Source organism: Piliocolobus tephrosceles, chromosome X (genome assembly GCF_002776525.5).
Source record: "Piliocolobus tephrosceles isolate RC106 chromosome X, ASM277652v3, whole genome shotgun sequence".
NCBI classification, from domain to species: domain Eukaryota; kingdom Metazoa; phylum Chordata; class Mammalia; order Primates; family Cercopithecidae; genus Piliocolobus; species Piliocolobus tephrosceles.
The window spans coordinates 85,323,949-85,344,343 of NC_045455.1; the positions used below are offsets into that span (position 1 = coordinate 85,323,949).

The following is a 20,395-nucleotide window of genomic DNA, read 5'->3' on the forward strand; positions in this document are numbered from 1 at the left end:
GAGAGAAAGGCTGCTGGAGGCAGTGTGCAGAGTTGCATGCGGGGAAGCCAGCAGCCAGGGCAGTCGGGCTGGTCATGACACACTTGGGTACTTACTGAGTACCTAGGGCACTTTGCAGAGTGTAGACTTTATATTAGCCAAGGCTCTCCGGAGAAACCAAACCAATGAATGAATCAATCTCCATATACACATACACACACACATATCTCCATATGTGTATATATATAGATTTTTATATATGGAGATTTATATATGGAGATATATATATATATTTGGAGACAATGAGGTACAGTTCCACATGCACCCATGACTGGGTTGGGCTCTGCACTCTCTCTATACTTTGAGAGCCTGATTTTCAGTGATTGGGCAGAACCGACCCACTTGGTGATCCACCCTCCTCTGCCTTTCAAACATTGTTTACTCATTATATATATATATGTAGCAGATTTATAATAGAAATTGGTTCACATGCTCATGGAGACCATGAAGTTTCATGGTTTGCCATCGGCAAGCAGGAGACTTGGAATAGCTGCTGGTGAAGATGAGTCTGCATTCAAAGGCCTGATCCTCAAGGAGGACAATGGTGCAAGACCCAGTCTGAATCCAAACGCTGGAGAACCAGGGGTTCCAGTGTCCAAGGGCAGGAGAAGATGGATGGCCCAGCTCAAGAAGAAGAGGGAATTTGCCCCTCTGCCCACTTTTTGTTCTATTCAGGCCCTCAGTGGATTGATGACACCCACCATGTTGGTGAGGGTGGGAATTCTTTACTCAGTCCACTGATTCCAGTGCTGATCTCTTTCAGAAACACCCTCACCAACACACCCGGAAAAAACATTTTACCAGCTACCTGGGCATTTTTTAGCTCAATCAATTTGACATAAAATGAACTACCACAGAGTTATTACAAGATTGGTTAGGGCTCAGCACTTGCAAGATTTGTATATTCACCTTAGTGAGATCCAGTTCATACCTGCAGTTTGGTAAGTTTCAGGGGATGTTTGGGTTTTGGTAGCCAAGGAGTTTGAACCCCATAAAGAGCCCTTCTAACATTTACCACATCTTAGTGACAATGCCTCAGAAGTGAAGGCCAGTCCTCTTACAAAGTATTCCAGCTGCAAGCAGTAGAAACTTAGCTCAAACTAGTTTAGGCAAAAAGGAGAATTTGTTTACTCAAAGAGTCTAAAAATCCGACAACCGAAGTTGAGAAGAATAGAGATGCGGTTAGGCCTTGGAGCTAGAGAGCTTTCTCTCTCTCTCTTAAATGTAGCACTCTTAAATAGGATTCTCTCTCTCTCCCACCCTTGCCCTCTTTTTACTCTCTCTTCTGTCCCTTTCTCTCTGTCTCTTCCCTTCTCTCTACCTCTGTCTCTTTCTTCCAATCTCTCCTCTCATTCTCTCTCAGCTTCTCTTAGCATGTCAAACGTATTTTCTCTGGAGGCCTGTTTCCTGGAGACATCACCATCTCTGGAGTTTTACATTTTACAGCTTCCATCACCTGTCAAAGCCTGACTTCTCTCATCTAATCTCTTAGGACAGCCTCATTGGCCCAGGCTGCCCAGGTGTCCATTCTTGGAGAGGTCAACCAGATGGCAGGAGAACGAAGACCCTGGTAGTTCTCACAATTATCATATGGCAGAGGAGGACTAACCCCACAAAGAAAAATTGGGAGGAGAGAATGAGACGTGTATTTACTGTTGGACTTGATGGTCCAATACTTATAATCCCCAGATTAAAATTTCCAGTTTTTAAAGAAGTTTCTCTATCCTACACGCTTCTGTCTTTAAAACTCATCCCAATCTGCCGGCACACGAAAACAGCACCTACGGGGACCAACATGGTCAGCCCCCACCACCACTGGAAACCTTCAGGGCTCCGTGGAACGCAGGGACCCATACCTTCTGGGGCCCCACACATGGGAGAAAAGTCCAGCCATTCGCGCTTTAGAAGGTCCGGGCGCGGTGGCTCAAGCCTGTAATCCCAGCACTTTGGGAGGCCGAGGCGGGCGGATCACAAGGTTAGGAGATCGAGACCATCCTGGCCTACACGGTGAAACCCCGTCTCTACTAAAAAAAAAAAATACAAAAAACTAGCTGGGCGAGGTGGCGAGCGCCTGTAGTCCCAGCTACTCGGGAGGCTGAGGCAGGAGAATGGCGTGAACCCGGGAGGCGGAGCTTGCAGTGAGCTGAGATCCGGCCACTGCACTCCAGCCCGGGCGACAGAGCGAGACTCCGTCTCAAAAAAAAAAAAAGAAGGTCCAAAGGCGCCTGGAGAGGTGCTGGGCGCCCCTGCTCGGAGCTCCTTGGAGTCACCTGCAGCCGCAGCCGGCGCGCAGAGCACCTGCAGAGGCCCGGGGATGGAGGGAGTCCAGTTCACCCGGGAAGAGCGTGTTAATAGCCGAGACGGCCATTAAATTACAGAGCACACATTAAGATTCTGGCTGCGGCTGCAGAGGAGCACTTATCAGAGGTGAAGCTCTGGAAGTGCAATTCATCTCAATAGAGAGATGCTGAGACAGAACAAAAAGACGAGGGGCGCCGTGAGAGCCAGGGAGGGGAGGGGAGCGCAGCCTGCCCTGCCTGCCCGGATTCCCGCATAAGACCGCCTGGCCGCAGCCCAGAGCAGCCCAGAATTTGGAGGCACTGAGCGGCTGTGTCGTGGGGACCTAGTCTGTGCTAGGCATTGTACCCAGAGCCTCACGTTTGCTCCTCAGTGCAACCCTCTGAGGGACAAATTACCCCCCTCCTATTGCCCAGAAAGTGAAACTGAGGTTCAAAGGTGTTCAAAATGTGGTCAAGGGCCTGGCACGGTGGCTCACGCCTCTAGTCCTAGCACTTTGGAAGGCCAAGGCTAGAGGATGGCTTGAGTCCAGGAGTTGGAGACCAGCCTGGGCAACATAGCAAGACCCCCGTCTCTACAAAAAATAAATTAGCTGGACGTGGTGGCAGACCTGTAGGCTGAGGCAAGAGGATCGCTTGAGGCTGTGGAGGTGGAGGCTTCAGGGAGCTGTGATCTCAACACTGCACTCCAGCCTGGGCAACAGAGGCAGATCCTGTCTTAAAAAAAAAGAAAAAAAAAAAAAATGTGGTCGAGGCAAAGACCCACATAGCAAGGAGCAGAACAAGGGTTCAAGCCCAGGCCAGTTTGGCTTTAAAGTCTGGGATTTTAATCACCCTACGTGATGCTACTGGAGTCGTCTTCAGAAACTGGGGCTCCCTGGTCCTTCTGCATTTATGCCTGGCAATCCCCTCACAGGCTAAAGCACTGAGCACTGGCCCCTCAGCCCTGAAGAGAGATTTTTAGAAAGGAAAGAAAGGAAGACAAATGCACTTCACAGGAAATAACATATCCCCACGACATCTGACCGTTAGCAAAGGTAATTTTACAAGAAATATCCCACGGCGACAGCCCACCCCTCTCCCGCCCATCCCCTGCTCCCAGCGCCCTCCGTAATTATGCATATGCTGCACTGATCTGTGTGTGACAGGTTAGTTAGACAAATGTGCTGGGAGTAGGCAAGAATAATTAGCACATTCATTAATTAGAGTACTGTTAGTAGTTTGACTGTGAAGGACAACCATTTGTCAACAGAGATCAGGACAGCTGGGGCCAAGGAGTGACTCAGGGGGGCAACAATTCAGGGATGCCAAGGCTCTGCCCAGCTGCTGTTAAAAATTCTAGGAGCTGTGCAGACACTTTGCATCAACATGCCTCCATCGCCATGGCAACGGGGCCACTATGCCCGGCTGTCACCCTACAACATTCACGTAGCCTTCGTCCTCACTTCAGGGTACACGTTGCCATCTCATGACATCTCTTCCTTCCACTCCCCATTCAGGGTTGCCCTCTCTGTTCATTAGGACAAGGATTGACTGGTGGTGAGGGAGAGGGGGCAGGAGGTGGGATCAGTGCCAGGCAGGGCATAGAAATACAGCCCAGGTCTACAGGCTGGAATTATGGATGGTTACACAACAGTTCCTTTTCATTTCAGTTAGTCTCAAGAATATTCAGACCAATATTGATCTGAATGATAAGTGATATGAACAGAGAGACCAGGCATGGTCTGTTCCAGATGTCACATGCCAGTGGTGTCTGTGAGAACCAAATCAACCTGGTTAAAGTGTCGTTTCTCCTTCCCCGGCCACAATCAGGTGGGCTTTCCTTCCATGAACGGCTAGCTCATGGTTCTGAACAGAACTGAACTAAATTGAGATGAATCCTCATGCCATCCTATAGCTGAAGAAACAAAGATAGTGAATTTGCTGTAACTCATATGCTATTGATTAAACTCCACATATGCTCAGAGTGCTTTACAGATATGACCTTCTTTCTCTAGAATCTTAAGTTGTAAGCTGATCATATCGGTGCAAAGTGAACAAATAGAAGGCAAAGTCCATAGCCATTCACACAGATAGCAGGAAGCCAATGTAGTATCTGCAAAACCCCTTCCTTTTCCCATTACAAACTCACACCACACGGTGTATTGCTTATGCGTTTGTAGGAAAATGAAGCAAATGACACACACATATGGAAAACATCACGTAGTGTGTGGTGTAAGAAAACAAAGGTGAAGGCCGGGTGCCATGGCTCACGCCTGTAACCCCAAAACTGTGGGAGGCCGAGGAGGGCAGATCACCTGAGGTTAGGAGTTCAAGACCAGCCTGGCCAAAATGGCGAAACCCTGTCTCTACTAAAAATACAAAAATTAGATGGGCGTAGTGGTGCACACCTGCAATTCCAGCTCCTTGGGAGGCTGAGGCAGGAGAATCGCTTGAACCTGGGAGGCAGAGATTGCAGTGAGCCAGGATCACGCCACTGCACTCTAGCCTAGGTGACAGAGGGAGACTCCATCTCAAGAAAAGAAAAACAACAACAACAGGTTAGACATGGATTTCTTTGCCCCAGACTTAGCTTTATCTGTTTTGTAGGCTATCCAAGGAAAGGAGGTCAGTCATGGGCATGGCCTGCCTTGGGAACATTCAGTTCGGATAGGATTAAAATTCGTGATGCCCATATATGCGCAGTTGATTTTTGACGAAGTAATTCAATGGGGAAAGGAAAGTCTTTTTAACAAGGGTGTTAGAACAACTGTATATTCTTATGGGAAAGGAAATGAACCTTGAGCCTTCCAAAAAATCACACAAATTATAACTAGAAGTGGGTCTTAAACATAAACATAAAAACTAAAAGTATAAAGCTTCCAAAAGAAAACATAGGAGAAAGTCTTTGTGACCATGAAGAAGGCAAATATTTTTTAGATAACACAAAAAGCATGAGTCATCCAAGTTAAAAAAAAAAAAAAAAAAATTAGACTTCATCAAAATGTAAAATTTCCACTCTTCAAATAACAACAGATATTTTGTCAAAGAAGATATACATATAGCCAATAGGTACATGAAAAGATGTGAAACATCACTAGTCACTAGGGAAACACAAATTAAAACTACAATGAGATAACACGATACATCTATTGGAATGGTTAGCAAGGGTATGGAGCAACTGAAACTATCAATCATTGCTGGTAAGAATGTAAAATGGTAAATGTAAAAACGGCAACATGTTGGGAAGAGTTTGACAGTTTCCTTTTTGTTTGTTTGTTTGTTTGTTTTTTAGAGACCAACTTTCTCACTCTGTCACCCAGGCTAGAGTACAGTGGTACGATCATAGCTCACTGTAACTTCAGAGATCTGGGCTCAGGCGAATCTCCCACCTCAGCCTCCTGAGTAGCTGGGACTACAGACACACACCACCACACCCTGCTAATATTTTTTGTTTCGTAGAGACAGGGTATCACTATGTTGCCCAGGCTGTTTGAACTCCTAGCCTCAAGCAATTCCCCCACATTGGCAGTTTCTTAAAAAGCTAAACATACACTTACTGTACGTCCTAGAAATTTCACTCAGGTATTTCATCATTAGAAATGGAAATACATATTCTGTATCAGTCAGGGATTGGCCAGAGATGCAGAACCACTAGACAATATTTTATATTTTTAAATATATATACACACACATTTTTAAGGGATTCATTATAGGGATTAGATCATATGCAATTAAGGAGGCTGATTAAAACAGTCTGCGTGTGGTTTTGTTTTCTGGAGTTGCTGTAACAAAGTAGCACAAACTGAGTGGCTTAAAACAACAGAAATGTATTGTTTTACAGTTTTAGGGAATAAAAGTCTAAAAATCAAGGTGTCGGTAGGGCCATGCTCCGTCTAAAATCACTAAGGGAGGATTCCCTCTTGCCTCTTCCTGGCTTCTGGTTATATCCTTGGCTGGCAGCTGCCGCCATCTCCATCAGCACATGGTGTTCTCCCCTGGCGTCTCTGTCTTCCTGTGGCCATCGTGTAAGGACATTGGTTGTATTGAATTAGGAGCCCATCCTGAGCCAGTATGCCCTCATCTTAATTGATTAGATTTGCAATGATGCTGTTCTCAAGCAAGGTTACATTCTGAAGTCCTGGAGGTATGGCCTCAACCTACCTTTTGGGGGGAGACAATTCAACCTTTAACAGTGAGGTTGCTGTTTCTGTGACTGGGGCTGAATCCTAAACTCTAAAGGGGAGACTGTCAGGAAGGGAAGAAAGGCATGAAGTGTGAGAAGCAAGGACAACCGAAAACCCACAAGCCTGAGCTGACACTGAAATTTGCAAGAAACCACAGGATGGGCTGGAACCGGTATCTATCACTCACCAACATGAAGCCCCAACTTCAGCGTTGGGGTTTTCTGCAGGAGAATCTGATGCCTTCATCACAGAGCAGTCAGAGAAACTGAAGGAGTTTCCAACTGAAGCTGGAACAGCTGTGAGCTCAGCCACTGACCTAAGCCAACCGGATGATGGGCAGATTCCCAACAATGTGAGACAGAGCCACATGCCCTCCCTGACCTGCTTAGTGTAAAAAGATACGGCTCCTTCACTCCCACCTACCTCATCTCATGTGAAATGTCTCCAGTGGCCCACACTAATCCAGAGGTACACAGGAAAAGTGAATTTGGGGAAACATGGCTCTAGTGTAGGCACATTGACACAATACAAATCTACCAGGGCTTACCTGGTGTTAGCTTAGCATCCATTCGCACCTCTTAACCATGCTAAAGTTGCCTTCCCAAAAGACCATGCTGACTGGGCACAGTGGCTCACACCTGTAATCCCAGCACTTTGGGAGGTCAAAGCAGGTGGATCGCTTGAGGCCAGGAGTTCAACATCAGCCTGGCCAACATGAAGAAACACCGTCTCTACTAAAAATACAAAAATTAGCCTGGTGCACCTGTAATCCCAGCTACTCTAGAGGCTGAGGCTGGAGAATCACTTGAACCCAGAAGGCAGAGGTTACAATGAGCCAAGATTGCACCACTGCACTGCAGCCTGGGCCACAGATTGAGACTTTGGGGGAGAAAAAAAAGGCAAAATCATGCTTCCGCCTAACAATGAAACTTTCTTTCATCCAGTAGAAAATGCACTAACCCTCTTCTCTTTATTCATCTTTGAGTGATAATCATTCTGCTTGTAACTAAGTCGCATTTCTTTTTTGATATCTTGTAACTTAATACTGAGATATAAAGTTAACTACCATTAACACATATTACGTTTTATAGTAGAGAAATTGAATAGAGGAATAGGAAAAAGCTGGTTAGCTGGGTGTGGTGGTGCATGCCTGTAGTCCCAGCTACTCGGAGGACTAAGCAGTAGGATCAGTTGAGCCCAGGAGTTCAAGACCAGCCCGGGCAACATAGCGAGAGCTCATCTCAAAAAATAGTAATAAATGAATAAACTGGTTAATACATGCACAAATACATTTACATCAAGATAAACAAGAAATATTCAACACTATCACCTTCCTCATTTCTCAAACTGGTTGTGTGGTTTTTGACTGACATTTATAACTACCTTCCACTACTCATTCTATATTCCCCTTGGAATTCCGCATGTTCACAAATAGGAATTCCAAGGGGAACATAGATGGAATATAGATGGACATAGATATAAATAAAATATTCTCCTTGGAATATGGCCACCTCGGTGAGTCCAAGTTCCTTGCCTGGTGGCTCAAATCTTCATTCCTGAAGGGCCTGGACCACAATCAGTCCTCTGTGTACTAGGTTGGTGTCACTTTCTATTGACATTAATCACAGACACATAGAGTACATACTCCTCACCCTCATTGTGAAGTGACAGTCCAATTTCTCCTTGGTAATTAGGATCAGTCACCCCAGGTGGGAAAGGAACCCCCTTCCTTGCCTGTGTATTCACTGGCATGAGAAGACGGCGAACTGAGCTGTCAGTTTAGTGGAACCAACGTTGTACTCCCTGATGGAAGCATTCCCCCCATAGGAACTAAGATTTCTGCAACAGCAGAGCCCAAAGTTACAGGAATCGGAAGGAAAAATTACTACTCGAACACCAGGGTGATAGTGAGAAAAGCCACTCCCGTTTTGACCCCATGATTCTTGGACCCATGAATCTTGACAGTGGGAGAAATAGCATCATGTATTGGCCACTGACTTAAAGCATCCTGGAGGACATAACCCCAGGCCAGCAAGGTGCTGCTGCCCAGCTGGTGCTGTCACTGAGCCTTTAAAATCCATTCCACTGTTCTAATCTGGCCACCTGCTTCACTGCGAGGCCAGTGAAGCCCGTGATCAGCAGCTCATATCTGTACTTCCTTTGCTGTAAGATTACTTCCTTGGTCAGAAGCAGTGGTGGCTGAAATTTTATAACAAATAAAAATAAGCCCATGGATGGTGGGTTTGGCAGAGCATTGTAGTCAGGGAAGGCACATCCATGTCTAGAGTAAATGTCTATTCCAAGGAAGACAAAGCACTGCCCCTTCCATGATGGAAATGGTCCAATGTAATCAACCTTCCACCAGTTGGTTTTCTAGCCCAGGGAATGGTGCCATATTGGCGTAGATCTCTATCTTGGCAGGATGAGCACTCAGCAATGGCTGGAGCCAAATTGGCCTTGATGAGTGGAAATCCATGTTGCTGTGTCTATACATAGCCCTGCTCGCCTGGTTATGATATATGTAAGCCCACTGGACAACAGTGGCTGGGGAAATAGACTCGCTAATGCTGTCAGAATGAATCATCTTATTCAGCTGATTTTAAAATCTTCTTCTGCTGTGGCTGCTCTTTGATTAACATTCATATGGGATACATATTCTCATGTTTTGTGTGTATTCAGAGAATTCTATCCATATACCTCTTCCCCAGGACTCCTTGTCACCAGTCTTCTAATCAGGTCTCTTGGAAGTTCCTGATCATCCGACTAGACCATTAAGCACTCTCTGTGATTTGGTGTAAATCTGTAACTTACGGCCATCTTCTCTTCTAGGCAAAATGAACACCCACTTGTATTGCTCCAAGTTCTGCCCACTGAGGGGGTTTTCCTTTGGCACTGTCGTTCAGGGTTACCCCAGAGTGGAGCTGGAGTGCCTCAGCTAGCCACTTTGGGTAGTACCAGCACTATAAACTATGCTCCAATTTGTTTTTTCCTCCATCAAGAAGGCATAGGAAACTCCCCATGAAGCCACAGAGGCAGACTGGGAGGGCGCAGTCAACCTGGCAACAGTACTGGCTGGGCCAAGGGCCTGTGCTACTTGCTCTTGCAGCTTATTTGTGCCTGCAGGACCTACTTGGGCCCAATCTCATATTCCATTTGATGATGGAACACTGCTGTGTGCACCCAACTTTCTGCCTTGGGTCAGATGACTCTTGTTCACAATGAACAACTCAGGTCAAAAGACAACATGGTGGCCCATGGTGATGCATTTTGTGTTTATTATTCATAGTAGCTAGAAGATGTTTCTCAAAAGGAGAATAGTTATCTTCAGGGAATGACAGCTTTGCTCCAAATCATTAGGTGCTGTGCTGGGTTCACCTATAAAGGCCTGCCAAAGGCTCCAAACAGCCTCCCTTTCCACTGCAGCTACTTTAAGCACCATCATGTCAGTTGGGTCTTCAGGCCTAAGTGGCAGAGCAGCTTGCCCAGCAGCCTGAGCTTGTATACACAGCCTACATTCACTGTTCTGGGGCCTCATTCAAAACTGGCAGCCTTTAGGTTTCAAAATGGTACAAAGCTGGAAACAACCAAATGTCCATCAGGCAGTAAATGGATAAACAAATTGTAGTATATTCTTATAATGGAATTATCCAGTAATAGAAAGAACAAAGTATTGAGGCACACAACGTGGATGAATCTCAAAAACATTATGCTGAGCAAAAGAAGACAGACACAAAAGAGTGAATGCTGTATGGTTCCATTTGCATGAAACACTAGAAAAGATAAGTACAATTTATAGCAATAGAAAGCAGATCAGTGGTTGCCTGGAGCTGGGGCTAGGGCTGGATATTGACTGGAGAGGGACACTAGAATAAAAACTCACTCGTTACTGTGAGAACGACAACAGGCCGTGCATCACCATGACAAAAAACACCTCCCACTAGGCCTTGCCTCCAATATTAGGGATCAAATTTCAACATGAGATTTGTAGGGAACAAATATTCAAACTATATCAGATACAGTTTTACAGGCCCAGATCCTAAAGAGGATCAGATGACATCTGGGCAGGAGGACTGAAGGTTATATATCCTCTATGTTCTTTCATTTATTCACTCATTCAACAAATACTTACTGAGCACATATACCATGTGTCATGCACTGGCTTGGTACCAAGCAATAGAACCAGTTAGTGTTAATATTGGTTAGGATTAAGTTCATTTGCATATAAGCAAAAAATAAAAAATAATAATAATAAGCAATGGCTTAAACACGTAAGCTTTCATTTGCCTCTCATTAAAGGAATTCCAGGGGTAGGCAAGCCAGGGCTGGTGTGGTCCAAGCTGAACAAGAATGTAGGTGCCTTCTTTCTTCCTGTTCTACCCATCATAAAGTGGGCTTCTGCCTTAACATCACCTGATTGCCTGAGACAGCTTTGAAGTGTCTGCCATCTGCACTGCATTTTAGGAAGCGGGAAAGAGAAAGAGTAAGCAGTGAAATGAGGAATTACCTCTTCAAGGAGCTTCCGTGGAAATCCCACCCTTCAACTTCCACTTCTATCTTATTGGCCAGAATGCTGTTGCATGGCCATTGCTAGCTTCAGAAAAGACGAGGAATGTAATCTGTCAGCTGGGCACTTCACTGCCTTGAATAGAGCTTGGAATGAATGGGAAACATTTTGGGTAGTCAACTTCCTCAATCTTTTTTTGTAGAGGATGTCAGGAAAATCTTACCAGAGGAAGTGGTGTTTTGGCAAATACAGGAGGAAAGAAGAAACAATATATTCAAAGATCCTGAGCAAGAGAAAGTCACCATGAAGTTGAGGACCTGAAAAAATTTCCATTGAGTGGGAAATCTGATTGAAAAGATGATGTGGGAGGGGTTGAGGAATCACATCACAAAGGGCCGCGCCGGTTCCATTAAGGAGTTTCAAAATGATCCTGGGGGCAAAGAGAAACCATTTGAGGATTATTTATTTTTTATTTGTTTATTTATTTATTTATTTATTTTTTGAGACGGAGTCTCGCTCTGTGGCCCAGGCTGGAGCGCAGTGGCCGGATCTCAGCTCACTGCAAGCTCCGCCTCCCGGGTTTACGCCATTCTCCAGCCTTAGCCTCCCGAGTAACTGGGTCTACAGGCGCCCGCCACTTCGCCCTGCTAGTTTTTTTGTATTTTTAGTAGAGATGGGGTTTCGCCGTGTTAGCCAGGATGCTCTCGATCTCCTGACCTCGTGATCCACCCGTCTCGGCCTCCCATAGTGCTGGGATTACAGGCTTGAGCCACCGCGCCCAGCCCATTTGAGGATTTTAAGAGGAGGAGTCTCACAGATGGATTTGCATTGTAGAGTAGAGCACTCTGGCTGCAGTGTGGAACGCAGACTGGAGAGACCAGCACGGAGACAGGGAGAGCAGCTGGGGTCTGTTTCAGAGAAGAGATGGTGGATTGGACTAGGATGGTGGCCATGGCCTTAGACAGAAATTTGTGTATTGAGGGTCTGTTTGCTAAATAGTAGCTACAAGGCTTAGTGAGGGATAGACGGTAAGGAAGAGGAGTCAATAATGGTGCTCAGATTTCTGACTTAAACAACCAGATGAATGTTGGTGCCACTGCCTGAGAAGTCCCTCTCAAGACCCTTTAGCTATCCTGACTCTTACAGTACTTAGTTGGGGCCATTTGGGAATGTTGCTGAAGTTCTCCTTGCTTGGCTGACTTTGGCTATTCTTGAGTAAATGTTTGATAAGCACCATAGCCCTCAAACAACCCATTTGACAGTGGATTGATTGAGACATGGCAAAATTAAACTTGATGCAGATGTATGTGTATTAAAAATGAATGCCCATCTCCTATGGCCTCCTGATAGAGAAGAGAGATGTGTGTTCGGCTAGCAGAGAGAAGGAGCATTGGGTAGGATCAGTGAAGAGTCCATGAACCCTGTGCAATGACTGGAGAACTGAATGACAAGCTTCATTTCCCTGGTGTGTGGCTATGGGGTCCCCAGATCTAGGTTAGGGATTCAGTATCCATACCCCATCTTGGGACTGAATTACAACCCTTTCAACCAAAGAGCATCTGTGCCCACAGAGAACTGGGAAGGAAAATGAGAAAAGTGGTTGTGCCCCCTAGAAAATGCTCTCAGAGTACAGGCAACCCATTCTCTTAGGGATGAGCAGGGAGAAGAGATTTCTTTTTCTGCCTTTTATTGACAGAAATTTTGCAACATGCAAGGAAATAGGATATTCATATTAAATGACTGGGCATTCAAATATTCAAAAGTTAAGTTCCTTCCCCCAGCAAAATTAGCCTGACCATATTAACAGAGTTATATACTGCATGAAAGGGGTTTAGTTCCTGTTTTCCTTTTGAATAAACTGGCTAAAAATATTATTGTTTGTGGTGTTAAATGGATTTCATAACTAACACAGGATGTGGCTAAATTCATAGTACTGTGATAATTTTAATTGAATTTTCTGACTCCTACATGTTTGTCAACTTTTAGCACTGTATTAAACATAAGGTTCCAATGTTATTAATATGAAATGCTCACATTCCCTTATGACTCTGATTATATTTTGTTATCATTCCTGAATGTTGTATTAAGTCTATTTAAAAGATATCCCAAGAGACCCTTATATGTTTACTGCATTAGAAGAAAAACAGATGTTCTCACACATCCTGAGAGATAATACAATTTACATTGCGTGTGAAGCTTGTTGAGAACCACTTAAAGATCTTTCTAGGTGGCCAGAGGGTTTAAGTAATCCATAGCATCCGACAGCGTGTTGTATTAGAAAATTAGAAAAAAATGCCAATCACATTTTCTAAAAGCAAAAGCACATTTAAAAATTATCCTCTGGAGGCCAGGCGCAGTGGCTCATGCCTGTAATCCCAGCACTTTGGGGGGCCAACGTGGGCAGATCATGAGGTCAAGAGATCAAGACCACCCTGGCCAACATGGTGAAACACCGTCTCTACTAAAAATACAAAAATTATCTGGGCGTGGTGGTGTGCGCCTGTGGTCCCAGCTACTTGGGAGGTTGAGACAGGAGAATCACTTGAACCCAGGAGGCAGAGGTTGCAGTGAGCCAAGATCAGGCCACTGCACTCCAGCCTAGCGACAGAGCAAGACTCCGTCTCAAAACAAACAAACAAAAAAAAAAACACTTATCCTCTGGAAAAAAAAAAAGGGGGAACAGAACATTTGAACCACAGTCCTACTGTTCTCAGACTGTGATTGAATTACAATCACAAATTAGAACTGACATGAGTTTTTCAGCAAAACATCCCGACTGGTTGCCTCACTCACTTGGAACTTATCCATAGTCTCACTTCTCTAGAAGAAGCCTATGACATAGCAAAAGATGACCCTGGACAATCAAAATAGATTAAACAGAGAATAGTCACTGAACAGTATTGACTTTTGGAAATGCCCTAACCAGCCTGGTTATTTTATGAAGGATTGTAACAAGCTTAGTTTTCTGAAATCTATACCTAGAGCCGATAATAAGCAAGAAAGTAAGGAGAAATGAGAAGGATACAGAAATACTTGTTGAATGCAGCTAAATGCAAGCAGCCTTACACATATTATTTAATCTTTATGACATCCCTATGAAGAAGTATAATTATCCTGGTCCTCAGATGAGGGTACTGAGACAGAGGTCACGCCGTGTGCGTGCACCATATGCATGTAGTGAAGCTGAAATCCTAGCCTAGAGAGTCATTACATGAACAACAATTACTAACTTCTATGGAATGTTTTCTAGGTATGCCAGATACAGCACTTTATATCTATTATAACCCTTAATTCTTACAAAGGACTTTAAATCAACCTCCATTATTGTCACCATGCCATAGATGGGTGAATTGAGGCTTGGAAAGTGTAGGTCCCTTTCCCACCATTGCACAACTAGCTGACAACTGAGACAGGACTCAGACCTGGTCAGTGTGATGCCTGAGCTCATGAGATTTCACCACAGCCTGCACTGCGCTGACAGGCACGATGGCAACAGAAGTGGCGACTTGACGGCAGAACACAAAAATAAAGCTAGGCAGGCCAAGACATCCGAAAGATGCTGCTGTCACTCAATATGAAGGAAGCAGTTTGGATCAAGGGAAGACTGTGAGACATGTGCCCACATTCTCTGTGAACTTGGGGGAGGGAGAGTGTCCAGGTGGTCAGTGGTCAGCTATGAGCATAGCGGGAGAGGGCTGTCATGACCTCAGAGATCAACGTTTTACGGGAGGTCTGGGAGCTGCATTGGGCAGCTAGGTCTACCGTGATCCCAGTTCCTGATGTGACCTCAGCTTCCAGTGTAAACCCCATGTGTTGACCCTGAGCTTTGTGGAATGGAGAGAATAAAAAGCCTTTTTGGAGAAGGTGGCAGAGGTGGCAGATTCCAGAGAAAGCGATAGGTGAGAGGAACTTTCAGAGAAGAGGCTGAAGCCGCACGAGAGTTTGCAGTTCATGGTGTGAGCTTTCCAAAGGGCACAGTGGATGGGTTTGCAATGGAGAAAAGGATGGAGGAAGGGGGCAAGGGTGGGTAAGAGACATGGGGAGAAGAACTGAGCAATAAGGCAGTGTGTAGGTGTGGAGTTGTTACAGATACGCATATCTGTAATAGGTTTTCATCCACAGTTCCTGGCTCGTAACTCCCATAGCCCTTACTACAGTCTTTTGTTACAATGTTGAGTGTGTTAGACCTCAGGGGCAGTCCTCAAAAACAGAATCTTTCGGTTGCGCACGGTGGCTCACGCCTGTAATCCCAGCACTTTGGGAGGCCGAGGCGAGCAGATCACCTGAGGTTGGGAACTTGAGACCAGCCTGACCAACATGGAGAAACCCCATCTCTATTAAAAACACAAAATTAGCCGGGCGTGGTGGTGCATGCCTGTAATCCCAGCTACTCTGGAGGCTGAGGCAGGAGAATCGCTTGAACCCAGAAGATGGAGGTTGCCGTGAGCTGAGATCGCGCCATTGCTCTCCAGCCTAGGCAACAAGAGTGAAATTCCGTCTCAAAAAAAAAAAAAAAACAGAATCTTTCTGACCTACTCCCCCTACCCCTTTCACCTGCCCCCCAAGTCAGGACTCTAATCTTGCCCCCACCCCACCTTTCTGATCGTGGGTTTTAGGACCCTCCCGAAGGAAGCTCTTGTCCTATACACCGGGGAAAGAATGTGAGTGTCTTGAAACTTCCGTAAAAACCCAAGAGGACTAGGTTGGGGAGCTGAACATGTGGAGGCTGACAGGCAGGTGAAGGAGAGCTCGTTCATGTACTGAGAGGGTGGCACACCCCAGCTCCACAGGGTCAGAAGCTCCTGCACTAGGGACCTTTCCACACCTCGCCCTATGCATCTCTTCGTCTGCCTATTTTTATCCTTTAAAGTGTCCTTTACAATAAACTGGTAGCTGTGTTTCCCTGAGTTATGTGAGCCATTCTAGCGAATCAATCAAACCCAAAGAGCGGGGTGGTGGGAGCCTCAACCTAAAGTGGGGTGGTCAGAAGTTCCAGAGGCCAGCCCTCCGCCTGGGAGAAGGAGGGTTCCGTCTTGAGGATCTGACACTATCTCCCAGTAGACAGCGTCAGAATCCAGTTGGAGGACACCAGCTAGTGTCTGCTGCCTGGGGCTTCCCCCGCACCTTTGCTCACAGGAGCCTCCTGCGTTGATGATTGTTGTTATGTTGCTGTAAGTGAAGAGGAAAAGCTCAATTTGGGAGGTTTTTTCAGAAACAGTAATAAAAGAATTTAACACTGCCCGAAAAGAGGTCTGGCTTCTGCCCTCGGCTTCTGAGAGGTGACCTCCAAGGCTCTGGAACGTCCTGCCTGCTAGAGGTGTTTTCATTTGCCTGGGGACATTGGGTCACGGTGTGTGATTTAGAGCAGGGACTGTGAGTGATGTGTAGCGGTGGAGGGTCTGGGAACAGATCGGCCGCATGGCAGTCAGCTGTGCTCATGTGACAGAATCACAGTAAAGACCCTGGACACCAAGGCTTCCCTGGTGGGGAACACTCCCTGCGTGTTGTCACACGTCAATGCCGGGAGAGTGGCGCTGTCCGTGACTCCACGGCAGAGGACCGTGGGGGCTCCGTGTCGGGCGCTGTCCTGGACTCCGTGCTATGCGTTCCTTCCTTTGGCTGATTTTAATCTGTATTCCCTCCCTATAAGAGATCATAACCATGAGTATAACAACTTTCATTGAGTTCTATGAGATCTCCCAGCAAATTATCACAACTCAGGGTGGTTTGGGGAACCCCTTGAACTTGTAGTTGGTGTCAGAAGGCAGGATAGTGTTTTGTGGACTGCGTCCCCTCCCACTTCCTGTTGGCTAAAGGTTCACAGGCCATCACTGACTGTACGAGGGAGGATGGCTCTTTGCAGGGGCGCTGATATTTTAGACAATAACTAAGGAACACAGAGCTGCAAAGTGAGGTAGACTGACCCCCTTAGTCTCTTAAAGCAACACTTCTCAAACGCTAATGTTCATACAAACAACATTGGGATCTGATAAAATGCAGATTCTGATTCTACAGGTTCAAGTGCGGCCTGATCTGCATTTCTGATAAGATGATGCTACCACTCCTTGGAGCACACATTGAGTGAGAAGGTCTTACATCAATGGTTTCCAGATTGTGTTACATATTGAAATCCCATAGGGAGTTTTTAATTATCCTCATGTCCAGGCTACACACCATCTAGTGGTATTAGGCCGGTGTCCCTTTCTCGTTGCTGCGGTGTTGGCAGGTATAGTCAATCAAAGCATGGGGCCGGGTAAAGCTGTGCTCGTGATTGAAAAATACAAGCCAACAACAGAGGTTGAGCGGTTGTGCTTAAGAAGGTTGGGAAACACAGAAAAACAAGACTGACAAAGAAGCAAGTAGCTCGGCGTGGGATTCTCCTTGTCCTTGGGGATCTCTTCCTTAGCATGCAGTGGCTATCATCGCCACTCTGACACAGTCCTAGCTACTCAGATCCCCTGCAGCACCTCAGTTCTGGAGGGGAGCCCAGGTTCAATGCCAAGAGTAGGCAAATGTTGGCCCAAACTCAGCCTTGCAGTGACATTCTTACCAGGCCATTAAGTGCTGATATTTTACTCTATTTTTTTTATCACTTTGAATGCCGGATTCGATAGCTAGGAAAGGACAACCTTAGAGGTCAAGGGCCATTTGCCTAAACATAAGGTCCTGAAAAAAAAAATTACAGAAGCCCAAGGGGGTGCTCGTGCGTTATGAAAGGAAACTCTGTGGAGGGCTTCTCAAAATGCCTAGGCATCTGAGCACATCCTCCTGGGAAACACCTCCCCAACACAGATGTGGCCTCCACAGGGTTTCAAGAGGAGCTATGGAAAAGGCAGCTGGGGACATTTCCTGGGGAATGGGCCACTTCCCACCCCATAAGTGATGTCCGTGCCTCCCCGTCCCACTGTGGGCCTCAGAGGTTCAAACTACCTGTTGCGTCTGCATGGTGTGGACATAGAGGCAGCCAGGGTGAGGAGCAAGCAAGAATGGGCATGCGGATAACCTTGACTCCCAGGGCCCCAGAAGGCACTCACCACCTTCACTCCAGCCACTGCAAAGTGGCAGAACTATACTCCCAAAACCATACTGTTTGTTAGAATAAGAAGGAAACTATCATACATTAAGTGCAGTAAATGTGTCAGGCACGGGACCAAGTGTTTTACACCCAATGTCTCATCTAACATGGACAAAACCCAGTAAGACAGGTATTATATTATTGCCCCTTTTACAGACAAGGTGAAGCTTGGAGAGCCCCAGGAACTTGACCATAGTCGCGTGGCAAGTTAAAGCCCGGTTCTCAAAGCCAGGCTGCCAGGCTCCAAAGCCAGGGAAACACAATTGTTTCTGAATGCCCCGAGGACTCACGCAACCCATCCAAGGTCACATATTGACCTGGAGAAGGAGCAAGGCAGTGAACCCGAGAGAGAGGACAAGCCTCCTTTGTGTTGTGGTGCCCCAGGACCCATCAGGAAGTGATCTGGCCACAGAGGTGACCCCTCCCAAGCCAAGGGATAGATTCTCAGAACCTTGGCACAGCTCGAAGCGGGCAGTACAGTGCGTAATAGGATAAATGCCAGGAACGGAGTTGCCTGCAAAGGAAAATGAACACTGTGGCAAGCCCTGAGTTTCCTAACAGGAACCAGAAGCTCTAAGCTAAGTAAAGACATTCAACAAGTGCCCAGGGTGTGACGGTACAAGCTTAGGAAAGACTGGGAGCCTTCTCAGAGGCTACAGATGCCCCAGCAGAACGCCCACCAATGTTTCCCATGTCTAGGATCTTCTCCTCTCCTTTGAAGCATCCAAGACAGCCATCAGCAGGCTGGAGACTATACGTTGGGTCCTGGTTCATGAACCTTCCACCTCCACCAAGCTCTCTTGCCAGCGGCCACCTTTCCTGAGCAGGAGCCAGAGGAATGCAGGGAGAACAGGAAAGAATGAATGGTGCCCCCAAAAATGGAGCGTCTGCCCTGGGCAATGATGGGATCCCTCTGGTTCTCAGTCAAGTGGATGAACCCCACATTGACCTGTCATGTCTCCCCTCTCCTGGTCCTTCACCCTTGGACTTAGAAATCCTCTCAGTGAGGACAGAGATACAGCTTTTTCCTGCCCAAGTGCCTTTCTTAGGAAAGAGTAGAAAGGATCACCCAGCTTCCAATGGAACAGAGAGATGCTGTCAACTTTTTGTGAATCTCTGAGAGCTCAGCTCAAGCCTTCTTTTTTTTTCTTTCTGAAGGTTAGCACATCCATCACATCCCCTAATGCCTATTCAACATCTGTTCTCTAAAGAGTCAGGGAGTTGCCTCCAGGGGGACTCTTTCACGGAGACCACAGTTATTTAATGCAAGGCAGAGAGTTCCTTTAGTGTTCGCTAGGAGTCTGACACCATAATTCAGATTTACGGAATAAAATTCTAGAAGAAATTTGGTTGAGAAACAGGTAGAGTTTGATGTAGATTCTGGGGCTACTGTAGCTGCCCAATACTGCTTCTGGGAGCCTCGGTTCTTAAACACCACTGAACATGGCCCCGGGCCCAGGTCAAATTTGTAGGAGGCATGGTAAAAGATGCACACACACACACACACACACACACACACACACACACACACCAGCACTGATGGCTTATGTTCCCAGTGTGCCCCAAGGTGCCAAAGGATTTCCCAAATTCAGAAATGTTCAGAGTCTTCTGTGTATGCCAGGGAGCACTGCGATTAAATGTGAGCATTTTTGTTTCTGTTGACTTCTGGGGATGTGCAATGCCTGGTTCACAGTGAAGTCAGTTCTACAGAGTTCTTGCAGAATTGTCCAGATGTGGCAGGGTCCTCCTCTTCAGAAACGGGAGATGAGAGGAGGTGCTGGGGGCAAAGGTGGGATGCAGGAATCGGCCATACAGAGCTGCCCCTCGCTGGAGCCCAAGCCCTTTCAACCCCATCTTTGCCAGAGCTTTGACCCCTTCACTTCCAAATGCCCAGATAATAGGAAGCAATTTCTGTCCCTTTTCTGAGTACCTCTTGCTTCACCAGCCCTCCCCAGACCAAACACACCCCAGAGAAGGATGGGGGCAGGTACAGTTTCCAACTGTGACATCGGGGCAGTGCAATGTCAGAGGGCCAGAAGTTACATTATCTCACTTACTCATTTCCTTGTACTATGCAGGGAGGAAGTCCCATAGACTCAAGTCTGTCGAAGGACGGTGTGGACACTTCCTCTTTCCTGACCTTTGTGTCACTCCACTTGATCTACCTCCTACCCACGACCGCCTCTTCCAAGTCCCCAGGGCCTGATGTCCTGACCCCTTCCCCTCCTTGGGAAATTGATCCTTCCCTCCTCCACCACCAGTTCACCCAGCCCCTTCTTGTATCTTAGAAAATTCAGCATCTCAGGCTTTGTTC

At 46.4% G+C, this 20,395-nt stretch overlaps 1 protein-coding gene across 1 annotated transcript in view; it reads right to left on the bottom strand.

Annotated features, from left to right (window-relative positions):
* The window catches only part of ALOX5AP (arachidonate 5-lipoxygenase activating protein), a 46,056-nt gene extending 26,072 nt beyond the window's left edge, over positions 1 to 19,984 (bottom strand). Inside the window, exon 1 of the mRNA XM_023208771.1 lies at positions 19,613 to 19,984. Within this exon, the coding sequence (XP_023064539.1) occupies positions 19,613 to 19,728 (116 nt within the window). The 5' untranslated portion in view covers positions 19,729 to 19,984. The remainder of the gene's footprint in view (positions 1 to 19,612) is intronic.
* Between the last annotated feature and the right edge of the window lie 411 nt (positions 19,985 to 20,395).